Source organism: Spermophilus citellus (genome assembly GCF_964194105.1).
Source record: "Spermophilus citellus genome assembly, chromosome: 2".
Taxonomy (NCBI): domain Eukaryota; kingdom Metazoa; phylum Chordata; class Mammalia; order Rodentia; family Sciuridae; genus Spermophilus; species Spermophilus citellus.
In genome coordinates, this window is record NC_138183.1 from 152400881 (window position 1) to 152426499 (window position 25619).

Below are 25619 nucleotides of genomic sequence, written 5' to 3' on the forward strand. Positions count from 1 at the left end.
CCAGCAAGGGCCAGGCCCGGGACCCACAAAGAAGAGAACGGGGTGTGCCTCCATCTGGAACTGAGATCTCACAGCCCTTCCTCATGGGGTGGAACTAAGGGAAATCCAGAGACAGGAGGCCAAAGTCAAGGGTAGAGTGACCAAGTAAGGGCAGGGGAAAGGAAAGGGTAGGGAGAAGGGCCAGACCTCCACCCAGGGTCAGGAGCCGCACCCCTCCAGGAGCCACTGTTTGAATGGGAGGTACGTTTGTACCTGGCAGGAAACCCCAGGCTCCTGCTTCCAGCCATCTGCTTTCTTCCCCACTCCACTGGCCACAACACTAGGGGTTTCTCTTTTTTTTTTGTACTCTTTTTTTTTTTTAAATGTTTTATTTGTTCTTTTTAGTTATATATGACAGTAGAGTGTATTTTGACATATTATACATACGCGGAGTATAACTCCCATTCTTGTGGTTGTGCATGATGTGGAGTTACACTGGTCAGGTATTCGTATATGAACACAGGAAAGTTATGTCTGATTCCTTCCACGGTCACTTAGGTGTCTCTTAACTGGATGTTTTGAGCCAGTGCTCTGATCTTAGATGAGTTGGTCTATGTGAAGAGCCACGGGCACACGTGGGCACTCCCCGCTCAGGCTCTGTTTCTCCGAGGAATATGGAGCCCAGAGTAGAGGCCCCACCCACACGATCTGGCAAAGGTGTTGGAAGAGTTACAGGTGTTACAGAGCGACTCGGGCTGGGAGTGATGGTGAGAGAAATTGCACATACAACCCTGTGCTTGATGACTAGACCAGCTCCCAGCCCAGCTTAATCTCCCTGCCCTGCCTCCGCCCTCCTCCCTGCCACGCCCCCTCCCCCTAAGCTCTGAGCAATTTGATATTTTACCAACCTGCCTGCCCTACTTTTCCTGTCATTAATCCCCCATCAAGGCTTCCCAGGACAGCTCCAGGCAAAACCACCTGCTCTTGTGTGGCATTGAGCTGGGATGGTGCCCAGAGCCTGATCCCATCAAGGCCTGGGTTCCATGTAACACAGAACCTTCCTGGCCCTTAGAAATGAACCACTGGGGTCCCTAGACTTCTTGCCCCCTATTCTGGTCAAGGCCAGAGTCATGAGTGTATCCACGTGTCTAACAAAGGTGAGGCCCGTGAGGGAGTTCCAAGGTCCAAGATCCTCGCCCCGCCCTGCAAACAGCCTTGGTCTGCACCCAGAGCGCTCACAGAGCCCCAGGGAAACGTGCAACAGGCGCCAAACCCGGGAGTTAGTGCATTGCCTTCAGGAAGTGGCTTTGCAGCATGGAAAGGGGACTGGCACATTCAGCAGAAGAGTTGCCCAGCCCTGTTGCTGATTGACAAGTCACTTAACCTTCCTGCACCTCAGTTTCCTCTGGATAAAACGGGGACAGATGTAAGGAATCAGATAACTGCAAAGTCCTTCCTAAAATGTCAGGTAATAGCTAATGCTGGTTGCTTTGTGGCTACCAAGATGCTAGCAATGAAATGACAGGTGAGGCAATTAGCATCCCCCAGGGGAAGCACAGCCCCCAAAGAGCCCAGTGTCAGAAGAGGTCTCATGCAGAACAGCAGTCAACTCAACATTGTGTGACACGCTGTCACAATGTGATTTGACAGACTCCCACCCTGTGAGGTAGATGTCATTTCCATTTTATAGGTGAGAAAACTGAGGCCCAGAGAGCCAAAGCTACTCTGTGAGCGTCAGTCAGCTAAGAGTAACAAATCCCGGCTTTCCAGTCTCCATGTCCTCTATACTTCCCACCATCCTATTGGATCTGTTAGGCACCTTCAATTGTATAGGAAACCCAACTAAAAGAGAGGAAAGCAACACGCACATTTGTCATCGCACATAACAAGAAGCCCCGCCTAGGGCAGCTCCAGGGTCAGGTAAGTCAGTGGTTCCGTCTTTCTGTCTTTCTGCTCTGCCATCTCCAGTGTGGCAGCTGCCCCCTCATGACTTCAAGACGGCTGCCACTTGGGCCTCACGCAGGACAGTCAGTGTTCAGAGGGAGAAGCAGCAGTTCCTTCCAGAGGGCATGCTTCTCATAGGAGCAAAAGAAACCTTTCCCAGAAACCCCCTCCTCAGATTTATCCTCATTTCCCAGAACGGGGCCACATACCTCTTGCTTGCTAAGCTAGTCACCAAAAGGGAAATGGAATTATCAGGGCCAGCTCACCCCAAGCACCATGTGTCCTGGCAAAGGTGTTGGAAGAGTTACAGGTGTTACAGCGCAGGGGTTAGAGATAACTGCGTCTGAAGTGTGGAGGAGCTTGGAAACCTAAGCCAATGGGACTAGGAAGGAATGGCGGTCCCTGCTGCCTGCCCACCACAGCTGCCCCAGCTCACCGGGCTTTTCCTTTTTCAGGTGGAAGTTATGTTACCGTCAGTTCTCAGGTGGCATGGAAAGCAGACTTGTTCCATTCAAGTCCTGCTGAATTGGGCAAATACCCTGAATAATAATAATCTGAAGTCACGGTGACCCCACCCACACACCCTACTCTGGGGATATAACATTTTTCCTGAGGAAAAAAAAAAAAGTCAGGAAATTTAGAAAAAAGCAAAATGAATTGAAATATAAAGTTCAAATATATGAATTCAAGTTTTAATTAAATCTGAATGTCTTAGTCTGCACTTGGTTTCAGGTTAGCTTGGGTGGACTCAGTTCTTGAGCTACACAGCCTCTTGCCTACTCCTCACCTTCCCTGTGAACACCAAACAGAGCCACATGGCCCCCCAGGACAAAGCTGAGCTCAATCTGAGGCCACTTCAGGACTGGGGGTAGAGCTCAGTGGTACAGTGCTTGCTTAGCACGTATGTGGAAGACCCTACGTTCAATCCCACCGCTAAAAAAAATAAAAGTTACACTTTAAAGAGCTTTGACTGAGGAAAGGGCATGACTAAGCCCATGTTTTAGGAGAATAACCCTTGTTGGACACAAGCAGAGGATGGGAGAGGAAAGACTAGAGTCCTTGACCTATTAAAACCTGTATAGGAATGGGATTGGGGCTCAGCGGTGGAGTGCTCGCCTAGCACAGGTGAGGCCCTGGGTTTGATCCTTAGCACCACAAAAAAATAAATAAATAAATATCCGACTACAACTAAAAAAAAAATTTTTTTTGAAAAGAAAAAAAAAAACCTGAATAGGCAGAGGAGCAGGTTCTATGCTAGGGGAACAGCTGTGCAGGTGGAGGGGAGGCATCCCCTGCTCCCCTCCCATCTCCTGTCTGCCATGCTTGTCAAGTATAATTGTTTTAAAGTCCACATTTGATCACTTCAAGTTTGGAACCCTTCTGAGTCTGTTCCTTTCATCTTCCCCCGCCCCGAAGGATATTGTTCAGTTGTCCCTATTATTTTTTTACTGAATGCTAGACACAGAACTCTAAAAGAAACCACAAAAGGAAAGAAAGAGAAAAACCAGAATAGATGGGACAAACAGAAAATATTTAGTAGGACAGTATATTTAAACCCAAATGTAACAATTGCAATAAAGATAAGTTGACTAAATTCTCCAATTAAGAGATAAAAACTGTCACACTGGCTAGCAAAACCCAAAATCCAAATAAATACTATTTACAGAAGGTATCTGAAACATAAAGGCAAAGAAAAATTCAACATGAATGGATGGGGGAAAAAAATGTAATCATATCATGCAAACCATTTAAAGAAAACTAGAATGTTGATGATATCAGACATATTATACTTGAAGGCAAAATATCATTGTTAGTGATAAAGAAGTTTGCTTTTTTATGATAAAAGACACCATGTATGAGGCAAATAAAACAAATTTAAATTTGTATGCACCTAATAATATAACTTCAATAATATGAAAACAGAGATGAACTACAAGGAAAAACAGACAAATACACAATTGTGGTTGATTTTAATACACTTCTCTCAATAGCTGGTGGGGGAAATGTACGCAGAAATAGACAAGACTGAACACTACCTAGCACCTTACCCCCGTGGCCATCATAGACTCCTGTACCTCACAACTGCAGACTTACCTGCATGGGTGGAAGGGGCTGGAGCATGGAGGAAGGGCCGGGTCAGGGATGCTTCCCAGCTTCTGGACTCAGGCCCCTGTATGGAGGATGCTGCTATATCTAATTGTTTTGTTTAACCCCACATAATTGACCACTTACTAGGAATTTGGGAGAAACCACTGAGGTAGGTGCCATAAGCTGAGAATTGGAGGAAGAAATGCAAAATAATAATTCTTACAACCTATTGAATATTTTCTATATGGTAGGCTGTGCTAGGTGCTTTATCTTAATTAACACTACCTCCCACCACAACCCTTCTGAGTGGTTATCTCCATCACATTCATGAGCTGAGGCTCAAAGAGATGAAATAAATAGAATAGGCTGCAATCACTATCCTCATAAAAGCTCCTAGGAGGGAAGACAAGAACACAGTAGCACAGTGCAGAGTTGGAGTGTGGTTGAGAGCAGGGGTCACCTGGCCTCCCAGGCCCAGAGATGGGGCAGGGTGTTGAGGGGTAGCTGGCTCAAAAGAACAAATGACCAGTGCCAGTGTGAGGTTTTCCTTAATGGTTAGTGAGGGTATTGGGGGGCAGGGTTTAAAGTCAGAGGGATCAAGACGAATTCTTCATGGGCTGTTTCTCTCTGGCCTACCTTAAGTCCTCCATTCTGGCCAGTTCTGAAGCAGGCCACTCCAATGGCCCAAACGATCACCCTTCTTTCCCCACCTGTTTGCTGTGCTGTGGGCTCTCTCCCTTTAGACGGTATCAAGGATGCCCCCTCCAAGAAGCTCTCCTAGATTGATCTTCCCACTCTCTCCCTTCCATCCTCTTTCCCAAAGGCTGTGTTCCTCCTTGTCTAAATTGACCAGGCCTTCTCCTTGCTCAGTTCCAGGTCCCCCAGCTGGCATCAAAGCTGTCCCTTCATCGGCTAGCAGTGTGGTTGTTTCTTGGCTCCCTCCAACCAAGCCCAATGGCGTGATCCGCAAGTACACCATCTTCTGCTCCAGCCCGGGGTCTGGTCAGCCGGTAAGCGGAGTCAGGGGAACAGGAGAGGGAAGATCCTGTGAGGAATACAGGACCATCTGGCTTTCAGACCAAACCCCGAGGCTGCCTGTATCTGTTCTACCTGGAACCCTAGTTAGGAATGGGCACTGGTCACCCCAAAGCAGCTTGAAGCCTGCCTACCATCCATCTTGGGTCAGCCCTATGTTCCTGAAGTTGCAAGATTGTCACAAAGCTTGGAGTCAGGTGGCTCACAATCAAGTGGGCAGCGTGAGAGGGAAGCCAGCCAGCCATTCTGCTCTGTCTGTGGAAGCTCTTAGCAGGCTCCCGGCTAATGACTGGGGATGGGCTGCTTGGTGACCTCTGGGAATGAATGGCCTTTCAGCAGGGTCACTCTGGGCATCAGGTGCTGCTGGAGCTCTGCCCTGAGTGACTGTCTCAGCATGGAAACAGGTGAAGGGATAGGAAAGATGGGGGCACCCCAGAGAGGCAAGCCATCTCTCCAGCCAGGGCCTGGGCTTCAGCAGGGGAGAGTCTGCAACACCCAGCTCTCCCCTGGGAGCAGAGGGCGCCCTCAAGTGGAAGTGCTGGGAAGGTGACCAGCTCACTGAGTGCCTCGGGGGCCCCATGGGGTGGAAAGACAAGTCAGGGGTGGGTGCAGTGGTGTATGTACCCATATCCCATAATATGCATCCTTCCCGCTGCCTCTTCAGTGATCTCCATCCACACATGCATGAAGTCCTGCTGAGGGACATCTCTGCAGCATACCTATTCTGGGTGCGGGTGCAGGTGCAGTCACTTGCCCTCAACAGGCTTCCAGTCTAGAGGGGTAGGGTGCACAGGACCATGAGTGCCATCAGGAGGATGGAAAGGGGTAGCCAGCTTCTCCCTCCATCAGCTTATCATCAGCCTAAGCATCTGCATGAGCTTCTGGCCGCCAGGGAAGCTGCCCCGAAATTGCTCTGTAATTGCGTTATAATTTTCTCCTGTCCTCTCTGCTTTCCCACGGTCTTTCTGAATTACTCTCCCAGTGGTAGGTGGCCCAACTTCTCACCATTAAATCCAGAATTCTCTTACCAGGGAGGAAGTTCACCAACACTGACCCCTCCTGGCCATCCTCATGGGCCACTGCCTCATAGGCAACATAGTGTGTACGACACACCCAGGTGGCAGCCCTCAGGGCAGGGGACAGGACATTACAACACCCCAGAAGACCACTCGTGCCCTCCCAGCCACCCCTTCCCCTGCCTCCCTCTTGACAACAACAGCACAGATCAGAGCTGTCTCTTCCGTCCTTGGTGGAACTGGAGCTGCGCCATTTGTCTGGCTGTTTTGAATCTGTGAATTCCATCCACGAGGCTGTGTGTGGTTGTAGCTCATTCTCACTTCTTCTCTGCATGCATTGCGCTATCCGTGGATGTCCCTGGCTGGAAGGTTTCGGGTTGGTTTTCGGTGGGGGACTGTTCTCATGCTGCTGCTGGGGACAGGCTCAAATGTGTCTCTCGATGTTCGTGCGCATGTGTCTTTGTTGAGTGTGTACCTAGGAGAGGAGTCACCAGGTCATGGGCCTGCAGATGTTAGCTGATACCACCCTGCACTGTCAGGTGCTCCTGTCTGTCACACTCCCATTTGTGGGGGATAAGAGTCCCATTTCTCCACATCTGCACAGGCCCTACTATTTTCTCATCAACATTTTCAGTCTCCAGCTGTGGAACGCTGCACCAGGAATATCATGGTCACTGAATACATGTTTGATGAGTGAAAAAGTAGCAGCCTGGCAGTTGTAAAGTCTTAACTTTCATAACTTTCATAACTGATGGGAGAAGGCAGCCATTCTCTGGCTTGGGTTTTTGCTGTCATTTCTTCTCTGATAATGAAGCCCTTCAAAGGGATTGGTGTCTGGAAGCCTCCTCATTAGCTCAGGCTTCAGGAGCCTCTAGTCCACTGGCCAGCGATCCTCTCCCAGACCCCAGCACAGAACTCCTGGTTCCCATCCCCTCCTTATGCTACTGGAGACACTGAGATTATGTTAGTTTCCCATTACTATGACATACACCTGACATAATCAACTTAAAAAGAGGAAAGGTTATTTGGGCACACAGTTTCATAGTTTTCAGTCCATGGTTGCTTGGCTCCATTGCCTTTGGACCTGGGGGGGACACAGAACATCATGGCAGGGAACAGGGAACATGTGATACAGCAAGATACTCACCTCATGGTGGCTGGGAAGCAATAAGAGAGACAGAAGGGGCCAGAGTCTTCCAAGGACACACCCCAGTGACCTAACTTCCTTCCACTTGGCCCCACCTCCTAACAGCTCCCAGTAGTACCACGAGCTGGGCACCCAGCTTTCAACACATGGACCTTTAGGGACATTCAATATCCAGCTACAGCTGGGCCCCACCTCTCTGTCCTCTTACTGTCCTGAGCGTGTAGGGACTTCCTCTGTCCAGGAGAGATTTCCCATCAGCCAGTGCCATACAAGGTCTAGTATGATGAGAACTCTGGTTCAGCTACATAGGGGGACTGGAAGGGAAGGGAATGGAAGGGGCCCAACCATCACATGTGACATAATCACTTGGCACAGATACATTCCAACCTCCAAACAACTGCATTACAAAGTCAATTATGAACGACAGCCGTGGTGGAGGTGCTAGGTGTGAGGGCGCACACGCACAGGCCACAGTGCAAAACCCTGGGTGTGAGCATGGCAAATGCCCCAGAGACCGCGAGCGCTTGCACACGCTGATGGGGGTGTGGGAGTGTGTGTGCCTGGAGTCCTCAGAACAGAACTGGGCCTGGAGCTGGCTCTCAGGGATGCACCAGGGACAGCCATTCTGGGTAGAAATTTCACCAAATACTTTCATACAATTGTTGTTTTTCTCTGGTTATAAAAATAATACGATTTGAGTCTAGAAAATTTTGTAAATTATGGGAAAGAATGAAGTCAAAGCCAAAGTGCTCACACTCCCTGAACCTTCTCGACTTGGATCTACACAGGGATCATGAGTTGTCTTAGGGTCTGCTTTTTTCCTTCCATAATTAAAATAGAATTTTACATGATGTTATATAATCTGCTTTCCTCATGTAATTTATGTAGGCACCCTTCCCACATCAGCAAATATTCTTTCAAAACATGATCTTGAATGGCCATTTACACATGATCTATTTAATAAGTCTCCTGTTAGTCTACGTTTAATGTATTTTTCAAATTTTCACCATGTAAGTCAGGCTTCAGTGAACATTTTTCACAAAAGTCTTTATGCCCATATTTTATTTTATTTTATTCTTTATTTTTTTAAGCATTACAATTCTTATTACACATGTAGAGCACAGTTTTTCATATCTGTATATAAAGTATGTTCAGGCCGATTTATGCCTTTATACAAATACTTCCCATATTTTAATATTAGGGTAAATCTCTATAAGAATTACTGGGTCACAAAGAGTAAATATTCTTTTTTTTTAAGATAGAGAAGAGAGAGAGAATTTTTAATATTTATTTTTCAGTTTTCGGTGGACACAACATCTTTATTTTATTTTTATGTGGTGCTGAGGATCGAACCCAGCGCCCCGTACATGCCAGGCGAGCGCATTACCTTTGAGCCACATCCCCAGCCCAAGAGTAAATATTCTTAAGGTTCTATTTACATATTTAAAAATTGTCCTTCAGAAAGCTTCCCCATTTTATGTTTCCACCAATATTACAGGTACTTGTGGTGATATGGACCACCACCATTGTCCTGTATATCTATGCTCATTTTGGGTTTACTTTTGGTTTAGTTTAGCTTGCATTTTTGCCAGTTGGATTTTTACTTTTAAAAGGTATCTTATTTGAGGGGCTGGGGATGTGGCTCAAGCGGTAGCGCGCTTGCCTGGCATGCGTGCGGCCCGGGTTCGATCCTCAGCACCACATACAAAGATGTTGTGTCCGCCGAGAACTAAAAAATAAATATTAAAAATTCTCTCTCTCTCTCTCTCTCCCTCCGTCCCTCCCTCTCCCTCTCCTCCTCTCTCTCTTTAAAAAAAAAAAAAAAAGGTATCTTATTTGAAATTACCTTTCCTTGGTTACTAGTTATCTCAGTTGTTTTTATTAGTTACATTTCTCTTTTTTAGATAATTGTCAAATCATATTCTTTGTTCATTTTTTTCTATTTGGGTTTCTCATGCTTTTCTTATTGATTTGAATTTGTTCTTTACATATTAAGGAGAATAACAATTTTCTATCATACAAATTGCAAGTACTTGCTATTCATTGCTTGACTTTTGATTCTGCTTTTGATGTAGCATAGTATTTCTTTTTACAGAATTTAAATTTATCTATTATTCATTTCTGTTCATAATTTTTGCCTTTATTTAATGATTAGAAAGACAGATAAATATTGGCCTATGGTTTCTTCTTTCATAGTTTGTCTTTAAAAAAAAAAAAAACCTTTGATCCACTGGGACTTAATTGGAGATATGACTGAGTGCTTTTGAGAGAGATTTCAAGAGATTCATAGAGAGTCTAGATTAAAAGGAAGGCACCTGGGATCTGGGAAGGATGCTAATATCTTCAAGGGGAAGCCAAACTTTCCTGCCCTGTGTAGACAGAAAGGTACACTCAGTACACACTGACACACAAGCAAGTACTCAGCTTTTCTCCACACATGCACGCATGCACATACACACACTCTACCCTCACTGAAACTAAACCCAGAGGATGTGTCTCCGTTCTCAGAGGCCTGGAACACCCTCTGCCTCGTTGTCCCTCACAATTACAACACAGGGGATGTACTGTATTGCTTCCTAGCTTGCAGAAAAGAACACGGACAGCCTGGGGAGCGTGGGCAGCACGATGGGTCATATGTCCAGTCAATAGCTAGACAAGTGCTGAATGAAGCCAGGCCACCACCCCAGACCTCAGCACAGACAGGAACTGTGGACTGGATATACCAGCACCCAAGGGTGCTATAGCTTAAAATGGCCTCCCAACCACTGTGGCTCAGGTGGCTCTGCACCTGTCTCCACAAGGTCTTGGATTAAAGGATGGACTCTCTTGAGGGAGGCAGGAGGAGGGGTGTGCTGGGGAGCACTGTGTGGGGAAAAACACCTGTACTTTCTCCCTAACATTTTCCTGCAGATGGCCTAGGGCCCAAGAGGATGCTTTCTCCTGTTTTAAGTCACTAGACCCCTCATCCCTTGCTCGGGGCATGGAGAATTCCCCCCTGTGACCACACATCTGTCTGAGTCTGTCCTCAGCACGTGCGTGCAGGCATCTACATGTCCATGTGCGTGTGAGCGCGTGTGCGAGGTCCCATGACTGCAGAGATAACTAATTACTAGCTCCCTCTGGCCTCAGGGCCCCCCATCTGTTCCGGGAGAGGCTCCCCCTCCTTGGACTTCCGCCCTGATTTCAAAGGGGCCCTGGTGCTGTCCTCCTCTCCCTTCCCCGCGGCTGACCAAAAAATAAAATAAAATGAAAGTCAGCCCCATCCCGCCTGTAGCAGGGAAGAGGCTGACAGGAGGTCTGCAAACTAGCGCTTATCAAAAGCTCCTTCTCAAATTCATTTCAATATCTGAGCCTCTGGTTTCCAAGGCAACATAATCTTTTCATCAAAGCAACTGGTAAAACCACTGGGATCTGATATTGTTTTGTTGGCAACTTGTCAAAACTGTCATTTGGTTAAAAAAAAATTTATAGATTTATGTAACCTACAAATATAGATGGCGATCTATACCACTAATAATCGCTGATCAAGTGCTGCCCAGTAAAGCTCCATAGCTCCCTGTCCCGCCCCTTCTCCAGGAAGCAAGGGGCGCAATTAGACAGAAGGGCTGGGCTGACTGAGCCGGGGGAGCCCTCTACAACCCTAATAAGGCAAACGCACTATTTCACTTCTTCTCAGAGACTCTGTCTTGCTCAGGGCTTTCCTGGGACCCTCTTTCCACCATTCTTCCTCCTGTGACTACCCCCATCTCACACTCAACACCCACCTCCCCTGGCCTGAAGCCGTAGCTGACACTCAGGGACAGAAACGGAGGCTGACCCAGCAGCACCACAGGCCAGGCCTGCCAGCTCCCATCAATGGCACCAAAGCCATCCACTGCCACTCCACAACTGGGAAAGAGCAAGCTGGACAGAATTCCGCCTTGGCCCCCGCCCCTTTTGGCCACCATCCCCTCCTCCAGGGCACTGAGGCAGATGGCAGGCTGGAGGCCCGGGCTGAGCTCTGCTCTTAGCACTGCCTCACCTCTGCCCCACAGGCTCCCAGTGAGTACGAGACAAGCCCAGAGCAGCTCTTCTACCGCATCGCCCACCTGAACCGTGGGCAGCAGTACCTGCTGTGGGTGGCTGCTGTCACCTCCGCCGGCAGGGGAAACAGCAGCGAGAAGGTCACCATCGAGCCTGCTGGCAAGGGTGAGAAACATGGGGCTGGGGCAGATGGGCAGAAGCTTCCAGAAGCTCCCTTCCAGAATTCCAGTTCTCCCCAATTAGGGGCTGTCTCCCCTCTGCCTTACCTGTGGCTGGAAGGAGCTGGCCACTTGCCTCCCTCCTGCCTCCACCAAGACTGGGTCTCTGCTGCCCCCTGACTCCAGGAAAACCACACAACAGGCTGCCGGGGCCCCATTCCCAGCTCTGCAGCATGTTCCTGTTGAATTTTAATCCTGCTAGAAAGAAGGGGAGTCACCCTCACCCTCATCGAACACTGAGCCTTTGTCACCATGCTCAGCTCCCCCCAGAGGGGACTCAGCAGGGTGTGTTGCTGCCACAGAGCAGCCGAGGCTCCCAAGAGAGCCTGTGTAGAGCCCACGATGCAGCCTGGACACCGCGGGCGGAGGGCTCCCACCACGGCTCAGGTTCTAGGTCTAAGTCAGGCCTTCTAGGGGTGGGCCCCACTGAATCCCTGCCCAGGGCAGGGGTGTGGCATGGAGATGCACCCCCATGCTTCTGGGGAATGGCATTTCTGAGCCCAAGACCAAGTCAGGCTGCCACGTAGGTAAAGCTGTCAGCCAGTGAGCCCAGGACTCTAGGTCCTCCACTTGGCTCTGGTCTCCCTTCCTCTTACTCTGTCTACTCCCCAGTCCCGACTTACTCCCTGGCCCCATAGCCCTGGGGTCCCAGGGCCTGGACAAGGATGGGGTGGTACCTCGGCCCAGCTGCCCTGGTTCAGGCAGGCTTCAGCCCTACCTGCCATTGGCTCAGAGCCAGCGAGCATCCAGCTGAGGTCCTGAGGCTGGCCAGGGCTCCCACCTGCCGGCCAGCAGGCACTGTAATGCCCCTGTGTGACTGTGAGTCTAAGACACAGGTGACCCGCCTGCCCAGACAGCCACATGGTGCTGGACTACCCTTCTGGGTGCTAGTCCATGTGGCCTCCCAGGGGTGCCTCCTACCCCTTCTCTAGAACTCAGCTCCTTCAGGAGGGAAGGGCCTAGAGCCTGTGATCCTCCAGGGACAGCTGGCACTAACCCACAGGTAGGGGTCCGAGGACCCAGCTCTTGGCAGAAGCCTGGCCTCTGCCCCCATAGACATTAAAGGCAATGCATCCTTACAGGCTCTGCACTTCCAAAAACACATTCACACACCCCTCACAGCTCCCCAGAGAAGCAGGCAAGACAGTACTGTGGTCCCCTCCCCCCTCAAACACCCTCATAAACACACTCACACTCACACATGGCCCCCGCTCGTGTCAGAGCCCAGTCTGGAGCCAGGTCTCTGGAGAACCCCTGTCCTCTGAGGCATCTCTCTGGCCCCAGGAAAGCCAAGGTAATGCAGGCCCTACTCCACTGCCTCTGGCCCCCAGGCAGCCCCCTCTTCCTTCTTAGCAGCTCCACAGGCCTTTCCTACACGCCACCATCCCGCACTGCCCTCAGGGGGACCAGCCCCCACTCCCTGCACCCGACCTCTCACCTGGTCCCAACCACTCCACACTTTCCCCCGGCCAAGGAGGCCCCTGGTCCACGGCCACTCTGGCCCTCTGGGGCATGGGGTCTCTCGGTTCCCTCCAATCAGGCCTGGTGACCTCTGTGGCGCCTGATAATGCACCCATATCCTGCTCTTTGGCCTGTGCCTTCTGTGGTGTCACCCAGTTCTCCCAGCCCCCTCAGGGTGTTCCTTGCTCTCTCCTCTGTGCCTAGGTGTCCATGACCCCAGGGGGGTTGCCCCATCCCACCCATCACTCCCAAATCAGCCTCTGGTCCAGACATCTGTCTCATGCTCCAGAACCTGCAGACTCCCCTGGACTCTGGCTGCCCTTCACCACACTGGCCCTCTTCCACTGTGCCTTGTCACTGCCAGGGCACCGTCTCCACCTTGTCAGCCCAGCCTGAGCCCTGGGACTTGTCCTCGCCTCCCCTCATCTCCTCCAAAACCAGTCAGCCCCCAGGTCCCGTCAGTTCTTGTCCTGGGCCTCCAGCCTGCTCACAGCCCTATCCTGTCACAGTCCGTCCTTCAGAACCACCTCCACCAGGGCAGCCAAGGGTTGCCAAAATTTCCTTTGACTTGAATTTCAAATCCAGGGAGTCCCAAGAAAGGGCCCAGGGGAGTATTAAAGGGTAGAAATGGGGTGGCCCTCATCCTCTCTCCTCCCTATAGCCCCAGCAAAGATCATCTCATTTGGGGGCACTGTGACGACACCCTGGATGAGAGATGTCCGGCTGCCTTGCAATTCAGTGGGAGATCCAGCCCCTGCTGTGAAGTGGACCAAGGACAGGTGAGTGGCAGGCCCCTGAAGGGATGGGTAACCCCAGAGAAGGGAGAGTCTGGGTGTCCTCGCTTCCAGATGATTTGCTTGCCTCCTGGCCCTGTGGAGGCCCTGCAGTGTGCATGGCACTGCACTCCCTGGGTGGCCTCTGTGGCTCCCTCTGTCTGAAGCCAAGGGCCTCCCTTGCCTATGTGGTTGAGGAGGCCAAGATTACTGGATACCCACAGGAAATGCTGAGCAAACCCCCAAGAGTACAGGGCCCCTAACAAGCCTCCTTCCACTCCCACATACCTGGGGAGGGTGGTCAGGACGAGGGGTGCTTGCCATAACCCCTCTGCTCACTCACCCTGGCAGTGAAGACTCGGCCATCCCCGTGTCCATGGACGGGCACCGGCTCATCCACACAAATGGCACACTGCTGCTACGTGCTGTGAAGGCTGAGGACTCCGGCTATTACACCTGCACGGCCACCAACACCGGTGGCTTTGATACCATCATCGTCAACCTTCTGGTGCAAGGTGAGGCCCTGAGAGGCAGGCGGCTTGGGTGGGGACAGGATGGAGAAGGATAGAAATTCCACCATGTTAGAAGAGAGGGTTAGTGGATGGCAGAAAAAGCCAAACTTCAGGTAGGAGAAGGCAGATTTTGGAGGAACACAGGTGGGAATGGAAAGGAGGCAGGAGGGGTGGAGAGGGAGTGAACAGAGTGAAAGGACCCAGAACATGGAAGAGCCAGCCCCTTCCTACCATGGGGACCCCCACGACCCACCACTGGGGTCAACCTCTGTGCTGAGGGCTGATGGCTTTCCCCCACAGTTCCCCCAGACCAGCCCCGCCTCACTGTCTCCAAAACCTCAGCTTCATCCATCACTCTGACCTGGATTCCAGGTGACAATGGGGGCAGCTCCATCCGAGGTGAGAAGGGGTCTGGATGGGGGGGGGAGGAATCCTGGGGCCCTTGGGCAGGGGAAGGGCTTTACTCAGTCTGACCACTTGTCCCTGTAACACCCTGGAAATGATCTGGGGGCATTCAGACCACAAGGGAGGCACTCAAGTGCATGGAAACCTCACAATCCCTTGGCACTCCCAGACTGGGTGGACCTGAGGTCTGTTTTCCTCTCTGGGTCTTATTTTCCCAATCTGTCCAAGTAGATCAACCTCAGGGATCCATGAAATTTGAATGGGCACGTGAACAACCAGGGATCTTAGAAAGATTCAGTTTCTGATTCCATAGGTCTGGAGTGGGGCTGATAATTTGCAGTTCCAACCAGCTGCTAGGTGATGGGGATACTTCTGGCCAGGGAACCCCCCAACACCATGGAATAGCAAAGATATAAATAGGCTCCCTCTTAAGCCTCCCGACTTGGTTTCCTGTGGGATCCTAACATCAGAGCTAAGAAAAGTGAGCAGTAAGCACCCCGGGGGCTGGACCCAAGATCCCTCAGGTTGGAGTCTAATTTGCCTATGCCCCTCCCAATGACCAAAGGCCCCACTCTGCCCCCACCTCCTGGAGCCCCACCCCTACAGTGCCCATTGGGGAGTCCAGGCTGGGCCTCTGCTGCCCTGCCCCGCCCACCTGAGCCAGACCCCTCCCGGCAGGCTTCGTGCTCCAGTACTCAGTGGACAACAGCGAGGAGTGGAAGGACGTGTTCATCAGCTCCAGCGAGCGGTCCTTTAAGCTGGACAGCCTCAAGTGTGGCACATGGTACAAGGTGAAGCTGGCGGCCAAGAACAGCGTGGGCTCTGGGCGCATCAGCGAGATCATCGAGGCCAAGACCCATGGGCGAGGTGAGGTGGAGTCCAGGGTGGGGATGGAGAGAAGGGCCTGGGGTGGGGGAGCGGAGCCAAGTGGAGGGGCCCAGGATATGGGGGTGGAGGATGGCTGGCATGGGGAAGGAGGGACCCAGCCTCCAAACCTTCAAACACTGGGGACTGAAGGGTGGAACCTCAGCCTCATTCCGACCACTAGAGCATCTTGAGGCCAAAATCATCTTCACTAGGAAAAAAATAGTCTCACTTCCCTATCGGGGGTGACAGAGGGTGGCAGTCCTCTTCCTTCCTCCCCATCACTCATCCTTTACTGCTGAGGCACCTCTCTGGGTCCTTCCCTTCTCTGTCCTCCTCCTTCTCTGTCCTCCTCTCCCTCTCCTCTTGCTCCCTGGGGTATCCCCATTCCCACCTGTTCCGTCCACTGATCCCGTGGAGCCACTGAAGCTGCAACCACCCCAGGGCAATTCTCCCTGGCAGGATGAACGCCCCCTCCCTTCTCCAGCTCTCTAACCTCTCTCTCCCTCCGGCCCCTCAGAGCCCTCCTTCAGCAAAGACCAACACCTCTTCACCCACATCAATTCCACGCATGCTCGGCTTAACCTGCAGGGCTGGAACAACGGGGGCTGCCCCATCACGGCCATCCTACTGGAGTACCGGCCCAAAGGGACCTGGGCCTGGCAGGGCCTCCGGGCCAACAGCTCCACAGAGGTGTTTCTGACTGAACTGCGGGAGGCCACGTGGTACGAGCTACGCATGCGGGCTTGCAACAGCGCTGGCTGCGGCAACGAGACAGCCCAGTTTGCCACCCTGGACTACGATGGCAGTGAGTCGGGAAGGGCAGGAGAGGGCAGCCCCAAGGTTGAGCAAAGAGAGCTGGGAGAATGGCAGAGGTGGACAAGTAGAAAAATAGGCAGGAATACAGTCAGAGAAAAGGGCTGGCAGGTGAAGGAGCAGGCAGAGAGAGAGCAGACTGGTGTTTATTGATATATTAGCCAGCAAGGGAGAGCCTTGCTGCGGTAACAACCACTAAAAGTGTGGCGGCTTCACCCAATCAAGATTTTTTCCCTTGCTCTTCTAAAGCCTTTGAGGGTTGGTTGGCCACAACCTTTTAGCTATGCCATCTTGAACATGGAGCCTTCAAGGTGCCTCAAAAAAGAAAGAAAAGAACTCTCAATTCTTAACTGCCTTGGCCAGGAGATAGTGCTCATCATTTCCGCTCACATTTTGTTGTTAAAACTAGTCATTGGCTACTAATCTAACTGCAAGGAAGTCTGGGAAATGGAGACAAGTATGTGAATCTTCAGTGACGACCTAACTGGTGTCGACCACATAGGAATACTTCACATGCCTGCACACATATGTACACATACACAGTAAAAGAAGGCTGAATCTTAGGGGGTCATTGTTGCAAGCTAAATCTACCCATAACTCTGTCCCACAATTCTACCCATGTGTCAGGGAAACAGAATAAGTGCAGAATCAGAAGAAGATGGGAAGTCAGGCCCAGTGGTGCGCACCTGTAGTTCCAGCTACTCGGGAGACTTGAGACGGGAGAATCCCTTGAGCTCAGGAGTTCAGGGTCAACCTGAGCAACAGAAAGACCCTGTCTCCAAAAAAAAAAAAAAAGAAAGAAAGAAAGAAAAAGTGTGATGGTGGGAGATGGGCTTCATGAAGGCGATGATTCTTAAGCAAAGCTTGAAAAGGAAGCAAGGATCAGGGCTTGGCAGAGGGGTACATAGGCAGTAGACCTCATCATCGCCTCCCTACAGGCCCCCAAATGTAATGAATATTGCCCATGGAAGGGGCAGGCAGAGAGAGAATGCAGGCAAGAAACCCAGGGTCCCACTGCCCTGACATCTTCCCCCACCCCCAGCCTACCAATCCACCCTCTAGGATTGAACAGTAAATACCAATGGGAAGGGAACTAACTCTGAGAGGTTTCAGGATAATTCTAAAACTGTACCAGGAAGCCCTTGATATCTGACAGTGTAAAAACTATACAGCTGCTCAGGGCTGTCCTGATGGAACCAAAATTGGGGGGAGCATAGGAGAGGATTGGAACTCTGCCAAGAGGTGGAGGTCAAGATCAAGGACAGCAAGAGAAGTCACAGGGTTTTTCCATCAGTGAGACTCTGCACAGCCCCTGGCTCATAAGGGACGCCCCATTCTCTTCTTTACTCCCATTCAGGCACCATCCCACCCATCAAGTCCGCTCAAGGTGAAGGGGACGATGTGAAGAAGCTGTTCACCATTGGCTGCCCAGTCATCCTGGCCACACTGGGAGTGGCCCTGCTCTTTATTGTACGCAAGAAGAGGAAGGAGAAGCGGCTGAAGCGGCTCCGAGGTGGGGGAGTTTCCTATGGGCTTTCCAGAGAGGGTGTTGGCTTGGCCACAGTGGCCACCTTTCAGTGGCTCACAGCACCATCTGGACAAGAGAGAGTGCCCATGTCTCCTTGAAGGAAGAATTGACACTCAAACTTCTGAAGCCTCCTTAGTTATTCTTTGCTTTCTTCTCTATAACCCCAGGACTTTGTGCCTGCAGTGCAGCAACCAGGGCACAAATTGGTACACACTGGTGAAGTCATTCGAGTTGTTAAAATATTTAAACATTTGCATGTTGGTTGGTAAATGTATATCTCTAGGACCCCACTCAGTTCTGCCTGGGCAGTTTCCATGACATGTCAGGTGTTAAATAATTTGAATATTGGGTATTTCCAGCATTTATTACCCCAGTCTGGAAAACATGAGTCTCTAGTACCTCAAATTTATCAGGGCCTAATATTGTGTCTAGCACCTACTCATTGCTTGTCATGAATGTTCACTTACTCATTTGAGAAACATTTATTGAGTCCACTGCCTCATTGATAACTGCCAGACATTAGGGATATAGAGATGAATGAAGAAGGGACAGGTCATGCCTTTAAAGAGTTCAGTCTCATGTGAGAAACCAGGGAACAACAGTAGCACAGAAGAGGAAATGACTGATGTTCCCAGAGTGTTCAGGAATTGGGTGGATGGATGAATGGATGACTAGATGACTAGAAGGATGAGTGGTTAGATGGTTGGATGGATGGATCATAGGATCCTTGAATAAATGATTAAATAGATTGGGTGAAAGGAAGGAAGGAAGGATGGATGGATGGATGGATGGATGGATGGATGGATGGATGGGCAGGCAATGTAAATGAATAGATGGATGGTTGGATAAAAGAATAGTTGGAATTATGGGATAATTGGATGGGTGATTGGATGGTGGTTTAGACAGTTGGGTAGAAGCCTGAGTATGTAAATGGAAGGATGGTTGTATGTATGCTGAATGCATGGCTGGATGGATGCATAGATAGTTAGGTAAATGATTGGATGAGTGATTAAATTGTTGGATAGGCTGATAGTTGTATCAATGGGTAAATGGATGGATAGATGGATGGGTGAATAAGTAGATGATGGATGAATGCTTGGCTAGGTGGACGGTAAATGTATGGATAGTTGGATGGATGGATGGATGGATGGATGGATAGAGGATAGATGATTGGAAGGTTGGATACATTCATGTTATCAGGATTCACTCTGATAGATCATTTTCAGTTGTCAGGAATCTAACAGATTAAGTAAGCCCTCTGATTCGCCTCTCTTCCAATATCATAACCTGAGAGTCCAGGTTGTATTCAAAGTCCCTCTGAGATAAAGTAGGGACTCCCAAATTCATGCTCCAACTTTTTGGGGGACAGATGCCCTAGAAGAAGTGAAGGCTCTTTGTTTATATGAGAGTTTAGTTGTCTAGGGATTCCCATTGGTCACCTCTACCTCATCCTCCTCTCACTCCTCTCCCCAGGAGACAACTGGGGATAGATCCTCCACTGGTGCCTGTTTCTAGCCTGCCATAGTGTCTTGTTTAACTATAGTTAGCTCACAAAGCAATAGGGGACTTACTTTGACTCCTGTCCTTCAAGAAAGACTTCCCTAATGGATAAATATCTGATAGAAGGAACAGATCTGAGTCAAATCCTGAACTGGGAACTGGGAACTCTTGGCATGTTTGGGGTCGTATCATCTCTCTCTGCTTCTTGGGAGATCATTCCTGTTTTAGGGAATTCTCCCATCTCATTCCCCATGCCTCTTCCAATGTCATCCTACTCAAACCCCATTCTCACATCTCTCTCTCTCTCTCTCTCTCTCTCTCTCTCTCTCTCTCTCTCTCTCTCTCTCTCAGATGCAAAGAGTTTGGCAGAAATGCTGATAAGGTAGGTATCATATAGCTCTTCCTCTCTCCTCCCCTCCCCTTTTCCCATGCAAGGGACACAGAACCCTCCCTCTGCACATATTGGTTGGTAAATGTGTATCGCTAGGACCCCGCTCAGTTCTGCCTGGGCAGTTTCCATGCCATGTCAGGTGTTCAATATTTTGAATATTGTATATTTCCAGCATTTAATACCCCAGTCTGGAAAAAATGAGTCTCTAGTACCTCAAATTATAAAGAGATAGGCTTCTAAGACCCCTCTTTCCTACAAAGCACCCTCCCTTCAATCTTTCTTGGCTCCTTTCCTTCTTCCACAGCAAGAACAACCGAAGCTTTGACACCCCTGTGAAAGGGCCGCCCCAGGGCCCACGGCTACACATTGACATCCCTAGGGTCCAGCTGCTCATTGAGGACAAGGAGGGCATCAAACAGCTAGGTAAGTGACAGGTGCCACAGCTTTCTGTCCTACTGTAGGTGTGCTTTCCAGGCCATCCATCATGGGGACAGCCAGCAGCCTTCATGACAGCACCCAGAGGTGCAGCAGCGGCCCCTTCGACAACTCGGCAGCCCTGGAGCTCACGGCCGATCCTCTCGAGGCTTTGTTTCCTCGTATTTTGGGGACCCAGCCTTGGAAAAGACAGAAAATTTTGGGAAGGGTTCCTCATGATTGTCCTCCCTCCTCTAGGAGACGATAAGGCCACCATCCCCGTGACGGATGCTGAGTTTAGCCAGGCTGTCAACCCACAGAGCTTCTGTACGGGTGTCTCACTGCACCACCCAGCCCTCATCCAGAGCACAGGACCCCTCATCGACATGTCGGACATCCGGCCAGGAACCAGTATGCAGTATCCCCGGGGGGAGCCTTCTTCTCATACAGGGGCTCTTGGGCAAAGCAAGGGGCAATGGTGATTTAAAAAAAAAAAAAAAGGCAGAAGAGAATGAAATGGAAGAACGGAAAGGGTGCTGGAATTCGAGTCTGGAGACCTTGATTGCAGACTTGCTAGCAGTGATCTTGGGCATGTCACATCACTAACCTCCTCTCTCGGGGCCTCAGATTCCTTACCTAGAAACTTGGAGCAAGGGTCAGATAGTCTTGCTCTTCAAGGGCCTTCTGTCTCAAACACTGTGACTCTGGACACAAGGGTGGAATGTGTCAAGAACTGTCAGGAAGGAATGGACAGGCAGGAGGCGGCAGGAGAGAGCACCACGTTCTTTCCAAGGTGGAAGGAAAAAACGGGGTGGGGGAAGGATGTTGCCCGCTGCCCCGATGCCTTGACTCTTCTCTTGCTCTTCTCTTCTGGAGCCAGATAGGGTCAGGAAAGGTGGTCTGGTCAGTGTTCCCAGGGAGTTCCTGTAATGGCTTCTGCCTCTGCCCTTGCTCCTCACTGCCCTTTGTACTGAGTGCCAGCTGCCCATGCCCAGGCGCCCTCAGCTGGACACTGCTTATCTCTTGCTTCCCTCTGTGCAGATCCAGTGTCCAGGAAGAATGTGAAGTCAGCCCACAGCACCCGGAACCGGTACTCCAGCCAGTGGACCTTGACCAAGTGCCAGGCCTCCACACCTGCCCGCACCCTCACCTCTGACTGGCGCACTGTGGGTTCCCAGCATGGTGTCACTGTCACAGAGAGTGACAGCTACAGCGCCAGTCTGTCCCAGGACACAGGTGTGCCTCTGGCCCTTCCTGCTCCCTGCCCATGGACCTCCAGTTCTCCCTCATTTGTCTGCACCTTCTGTTCTTCCCAACTCCATTCCACCAGCTTGTGGGGTCCGCAGCACAAGTCGCTTTCACTCCCAGCTGTCTACTCACTCCCTGTGTGGCTGGGAAAAAGACACATTTGGTCAAGGATTTTATGTTGCTCTCTCCAAATATTGTTAGAGAAAATGGTGCACTGGATATTTGCTGGAGAAGAGGCTGAGTGTTCTAGTTGCTGATTTTCAAGAATGAGGGGCCGGGGCTGGGGCTCAGTGGTAGAGCGCTCGCCTAGCACGCGGTAGGCATGGGTTCAATCCTCAGCACCACATAAAAATAAAATAAAGGTATTGTGTCCACCTATAGCCTTTATTAGCCAATGATTACACTTATGCCACCTCTGCCACCCTCACGGAGAGGAGCAGAATCTCCTAGCTTGGCCCTCAGTCTCCATGGCCTGGCTTTCAGATGCCTGTCGTGGTTAAGGATAAGGAAGTTGCCCCGTCTGGTTTCATTCACCCCTTCTCTCCCTAACCAGCTCCTCTCCTCTTCACCGCACACTTCCCTTGTCCCCAGACAAAGGACGGAACAGCATGGTGTCCACTGAGAGTGCCTCCTCCACCTATGAGGAGCTGGCCCGGGCCTACGAGCACGCCAAGCTGGAGGAGCAGCTGCAGCACGCCAAGTTCGAGATCACCGAGTGCTTCATCTCCGACAGCTCCTCTGACCAGATGACCACAGGCACTAATGAGAACGCAGACAGCATGACGTCCATGAGCACACCCTCAGAGCCTGGCATCTGCCGCTTTACCGCCTCCCCACCCAAGCCCCAGGATGCTGACCGGGGCAAAAATGTGGCTGTGCCCATCCCTCACCGGGCCAACAAGAGTGAGTGCTCAGATCACCTCCCCTGCTGTGTGCACCATGAACCCTGGTTAGCGCTTGTCCCACTGTCACCTGGATCCTGCTAGCCCAATATGGCTCCTTGGCATTGCAGGGTTGTGGAGAGAGCAAGACCCTGGGTGCAGGAAGCTGAGAGCCCACATCCTGGCACAATCTCTTAAGATCTCTGTGACCTTGGGCAAGTCATTTAACCGCTGGCCCTAATTTTCTCATTTATTAAAAAAAAATGCAAATGGTAGTATGTACTTTGCCTTGTCATAATGGCCATTAAAAATTATGTACATGACTGATACATAGAGGGTCTCATTAAGATTGATCATTCCCTCAATCAAAGCTTCACTGATATGGAAAGAGACCCTTTATGGGGTCAGCTGCCCAGTGACCTCTGGTCTCAGTGTTTGAAGTTAATCCAGATCCAAAGGAGTGAGCCTGGCAGTGTAGCACAAGTGGTCAGACCATATGGTGTGTGGGGTATAGACTCCCAGGGGTGGTCCAGCAGCAGACACGGACGTCACCATGTGCAATGTAGAGTCTGCCTGACCCTGGCTGTGCCGAGGTTCATCTAGAAAAGAGCCTAGAGTCAGGAAAAGTGCAAGGACTCAGGAGACTTGTGGCCCTGAATGATTCCCCACCCCTTCTAGCTGGGCAAATGTTGGTAGAGTATTTAGTCCCTTAGAATTGCAATTTCCTCACTTGCAAAATTCAGGCCGCCATTAACCAATCCAGACAGCATAAGGAAAGGGCCGGGCACAGCCAGCAACTGATAGAGCACATTCACAGGCAGGTGCTCACAGGGCACAGTGACCCGTGCAGAGGTCCTGGGAGCACGTTGTTTTAGAAATTAGGAACATTCCACCAAGAGAAGAAGGAACCAGGAGAGGGGTGGGGACACGTCACTGACTTCAAACATCTGGAAGCCTGCCTTGGGAAAGAGGGGAGGTCAGGCTCACGGGGGAAATGACAAGGCGTGACATCCCTTTCCTCCACGAGTCCTCCTCACTGGGAGCTGACCAGCCTACAGTGATGACCAGGCAGGGCACATTAATTTATTGAGCCATTACTCTATGTGCCAGCCTCTGTTTTGAAGCAGTTCATGTACTGAATCTCCTTCACTCTTCAGAGTAACCCTGTAGGGAAGGATGGTCATCCCCATTTCACAGATAAGGAAACTGAGCCTTGGAGAGGTTACACACCTGGTGGGGTGGGACAGGGCTTGAATGAGCATGTCCCCCAAGAACCCCATCTCTCACATCCTCTGTCTCTGATTCCAGGTGACTACTGCAACCTGCCCTTGTATGCCAAGTCAGAGGCCTTCTTCCGAAAGGCTGACGGGCGTGAGCCCTGCCCTGTGGTCCCACCCCGAGAGGCCTCCATCAGGAACCTGGCTCGAACCTATCACACGCAGGCTCGCCACCTGACCCTGGACCCTGCCAGCAAGCCCTTGGGCCTCCCACACCCAGGGGCCCCTGCTGCTGCCACCACAGCCACCTTACCTCAGAGGACTCTGGCCATGCCAGCCCCCCCAGCTGGCACGGCCCCCCCAGCGCCCGGAACCACCCCTGCCGAGCCCCCCACTGCCTCCAGCGCTGCCCCGCCGGCCCCCAGCACCGAGCCTCCGCGGGCCGGGGGCCCACACACCAAAATGGGGGGCTCCAGGGACTCACTCCTCGAGATGAGCACCTCAGGGGTAGGGCGGTCACAGAAGCAGGGGGCCGGGGCCTACTCCAAGTCCTACACCCTGGTGTAGGGGTGCCGCCAGCAGAGCACCCCATGCTCCAACCTCTGCGTCTCCAGCCCTCACTCACCAACTTGGCTGTTTCCTGCATTATTTATATTAAACCGACAGACAAAAAACAACCGACAACAAAAAGAAGCCCCCCCAAGTCATGAACGCTTGTACATAGAACTCTTTTTGTACAAATGAAACTATTTTCTTCTTCTCCATGAAGCCAGGGCACAAAGAATTTGACCGTACAAGTCAAATCCCCCACCCCACAAAATACGTGTGGAGAGATATATACATATATAGAGACATAGGAACACACCAACAAACTATATATCTATATATTTCTCTCACCTTCTTTTGAGACAGAGGCACAAAGACAGCAATTTTTTTCCCTTCTACTCACCCCTGCCCCAATCTAGGTGGTTTTGACAAAGACCAAAATCCCAACTCAGAGACACTGCATGCGATTTTACTGTTCCAAGAAAACCAGGAGTTGCTTCAATTTGCAGATGCTTATGTGTTAATACCTTTTTCTATGAAAAAAGACCCAGCGCCGTGTGCAATAAAGGTTATGTTTCTATGTGGTGGCTTTTTTCCCATCTGGCAAGGGCCAGAGGGGAGGATGGGAAGACCCCTGTAACAGGCAGGTTTAAGATTTTGCTGCTCACCAAGTGAAGCTTTTTAAAAGGCTTCAATCAGCCAAGGTGCATCCATTGTTCTCAGACTTGTGCTGGGCCCTAAGAAGACCCAGCTTGGAGCAAGTACCTAACCCCTGAACCACAATCCTTATGTGTAAATTGAGGGAAACTTGTAGCCCATGGAATAAGGCAGCCTTGGTGAGAGCTCTGGGGAGCCTGGGGTGGGGGAGCATGCAGAGACACCAGGGGACATAACTAGGTGAACCACCAGCAAGCAGTTATGTGTGAGCTACCTATAAGACGGGAGTAGAGAGGAAGAGGCCATGCGTACCTTGGGGATCAGGCATGACCTGAAGTTCCGGGCTGTCTCTTAGGGCAAAGTGAGGCCAAAGAGAGAAGGAGAGATATCTTTGGAGGTCAGAGGGACAGAACAGGCTCAAGGGGAGTAGGAATGAAGTTCAGCTAAAGGCCAGAAGGCACACCAGGCACCTCCCCTGGCCTGGAGTCGGTGACCAGATGGTCAAGTAAAAGGAAAGTTATCCTCAGGGAGGAGCAGGGACCTGTGGTGTGTAGCTGGGCTGTTCCCAGCCAGAGGGTCCAGAAGACATCACAGGAAAGTGGCCTGTGAGTTGTGCCTCTGTGGACACACAGGTTTGCAGAGGCAGCGAGAGGGAAAGGCCTTGAGCAGGAAACTAGGAAAAGCCCAGGGACATGCGTTCCGTGGTCTAGTGGAACTCCCCTCCACTGTATCCAGCCCCTGGGTGAAAAGCAAATGCACCTAAGAAGTACAAAGGGGCTCCTGAGCTGAGCAAAGTTGAGATTGAATTTTGGATTGAATTTTGGGTCAGGAACCTGGAAAGAAGGTGAGTCTGGGACCTACTGCCCCCCCCCCCCCCCCCACTGAAAGAGGAACTGGGAAGGAAGCTAACAGGCCGGAGGGTAAGAAAGGAATTTGGGCAGGTGAGTCACATCTAC

General features: G+C 50.9%; 1 protein-coding gene across 2 annotated transcripts in view; it reads left to right on the forward strand.

The window, feature by feature from the left end:
- DSCAML1 (DS cell adhesion molecule like 1) overlaps positions 1–24027 on the forward strand; it is a gene marked incomplete at its 3' end in the record, with an annotated part of 320981 nt that extends 296954 nt beyond the window's left edge. The window contains exons 20-33 of one of the 2 annotated variants that reach the window (XM_081281245.1): positions 4882–5021; positions 11244–11397; positions 13573–13690; positions 14036–14199; positions 14497–14595; positions 15280–15468; positions 15986–16273; positions 17639–17794; positions 19661–19691; positions 20005–20123; positions 20373–20525; positions 21156–21350; positions 21954–22265; positions 23552–24027. In XM_081281245.1, the coding sequence (XP_081137371.1) occupies positions 4882–5021; positions 11244–11397; positions 13573–13690; positions 14036–14199; positions 14497–14595; positions 15280–15468; positions 15986–16273; positions 17639–17794; positions 19661–19691; positions 20005–20123; positions 20373–20525; positions 21156–21350; positions 21954–22265; positions 23552–24027 (2594 nt within the window). Of the gene's footprint in view, positions 1–4881; positions 5022–11243; positions 11398–13572; positions 13691–14035; positions 14200–14496; positions 14596–15279; positions 15469–15985; positions 16274–17638; positions 17795–19660; positions 19692–19928; positions 20124–20372; positions 20526–21155; positions 21351–21953; positions 22266–23551 lie in introns of both variants that reach the window. The other variant, XM_081281244.1, reaches the window with a different exon arrangement.
- Positions 24028–25619: the final 1592 nt, after the last annotated feature.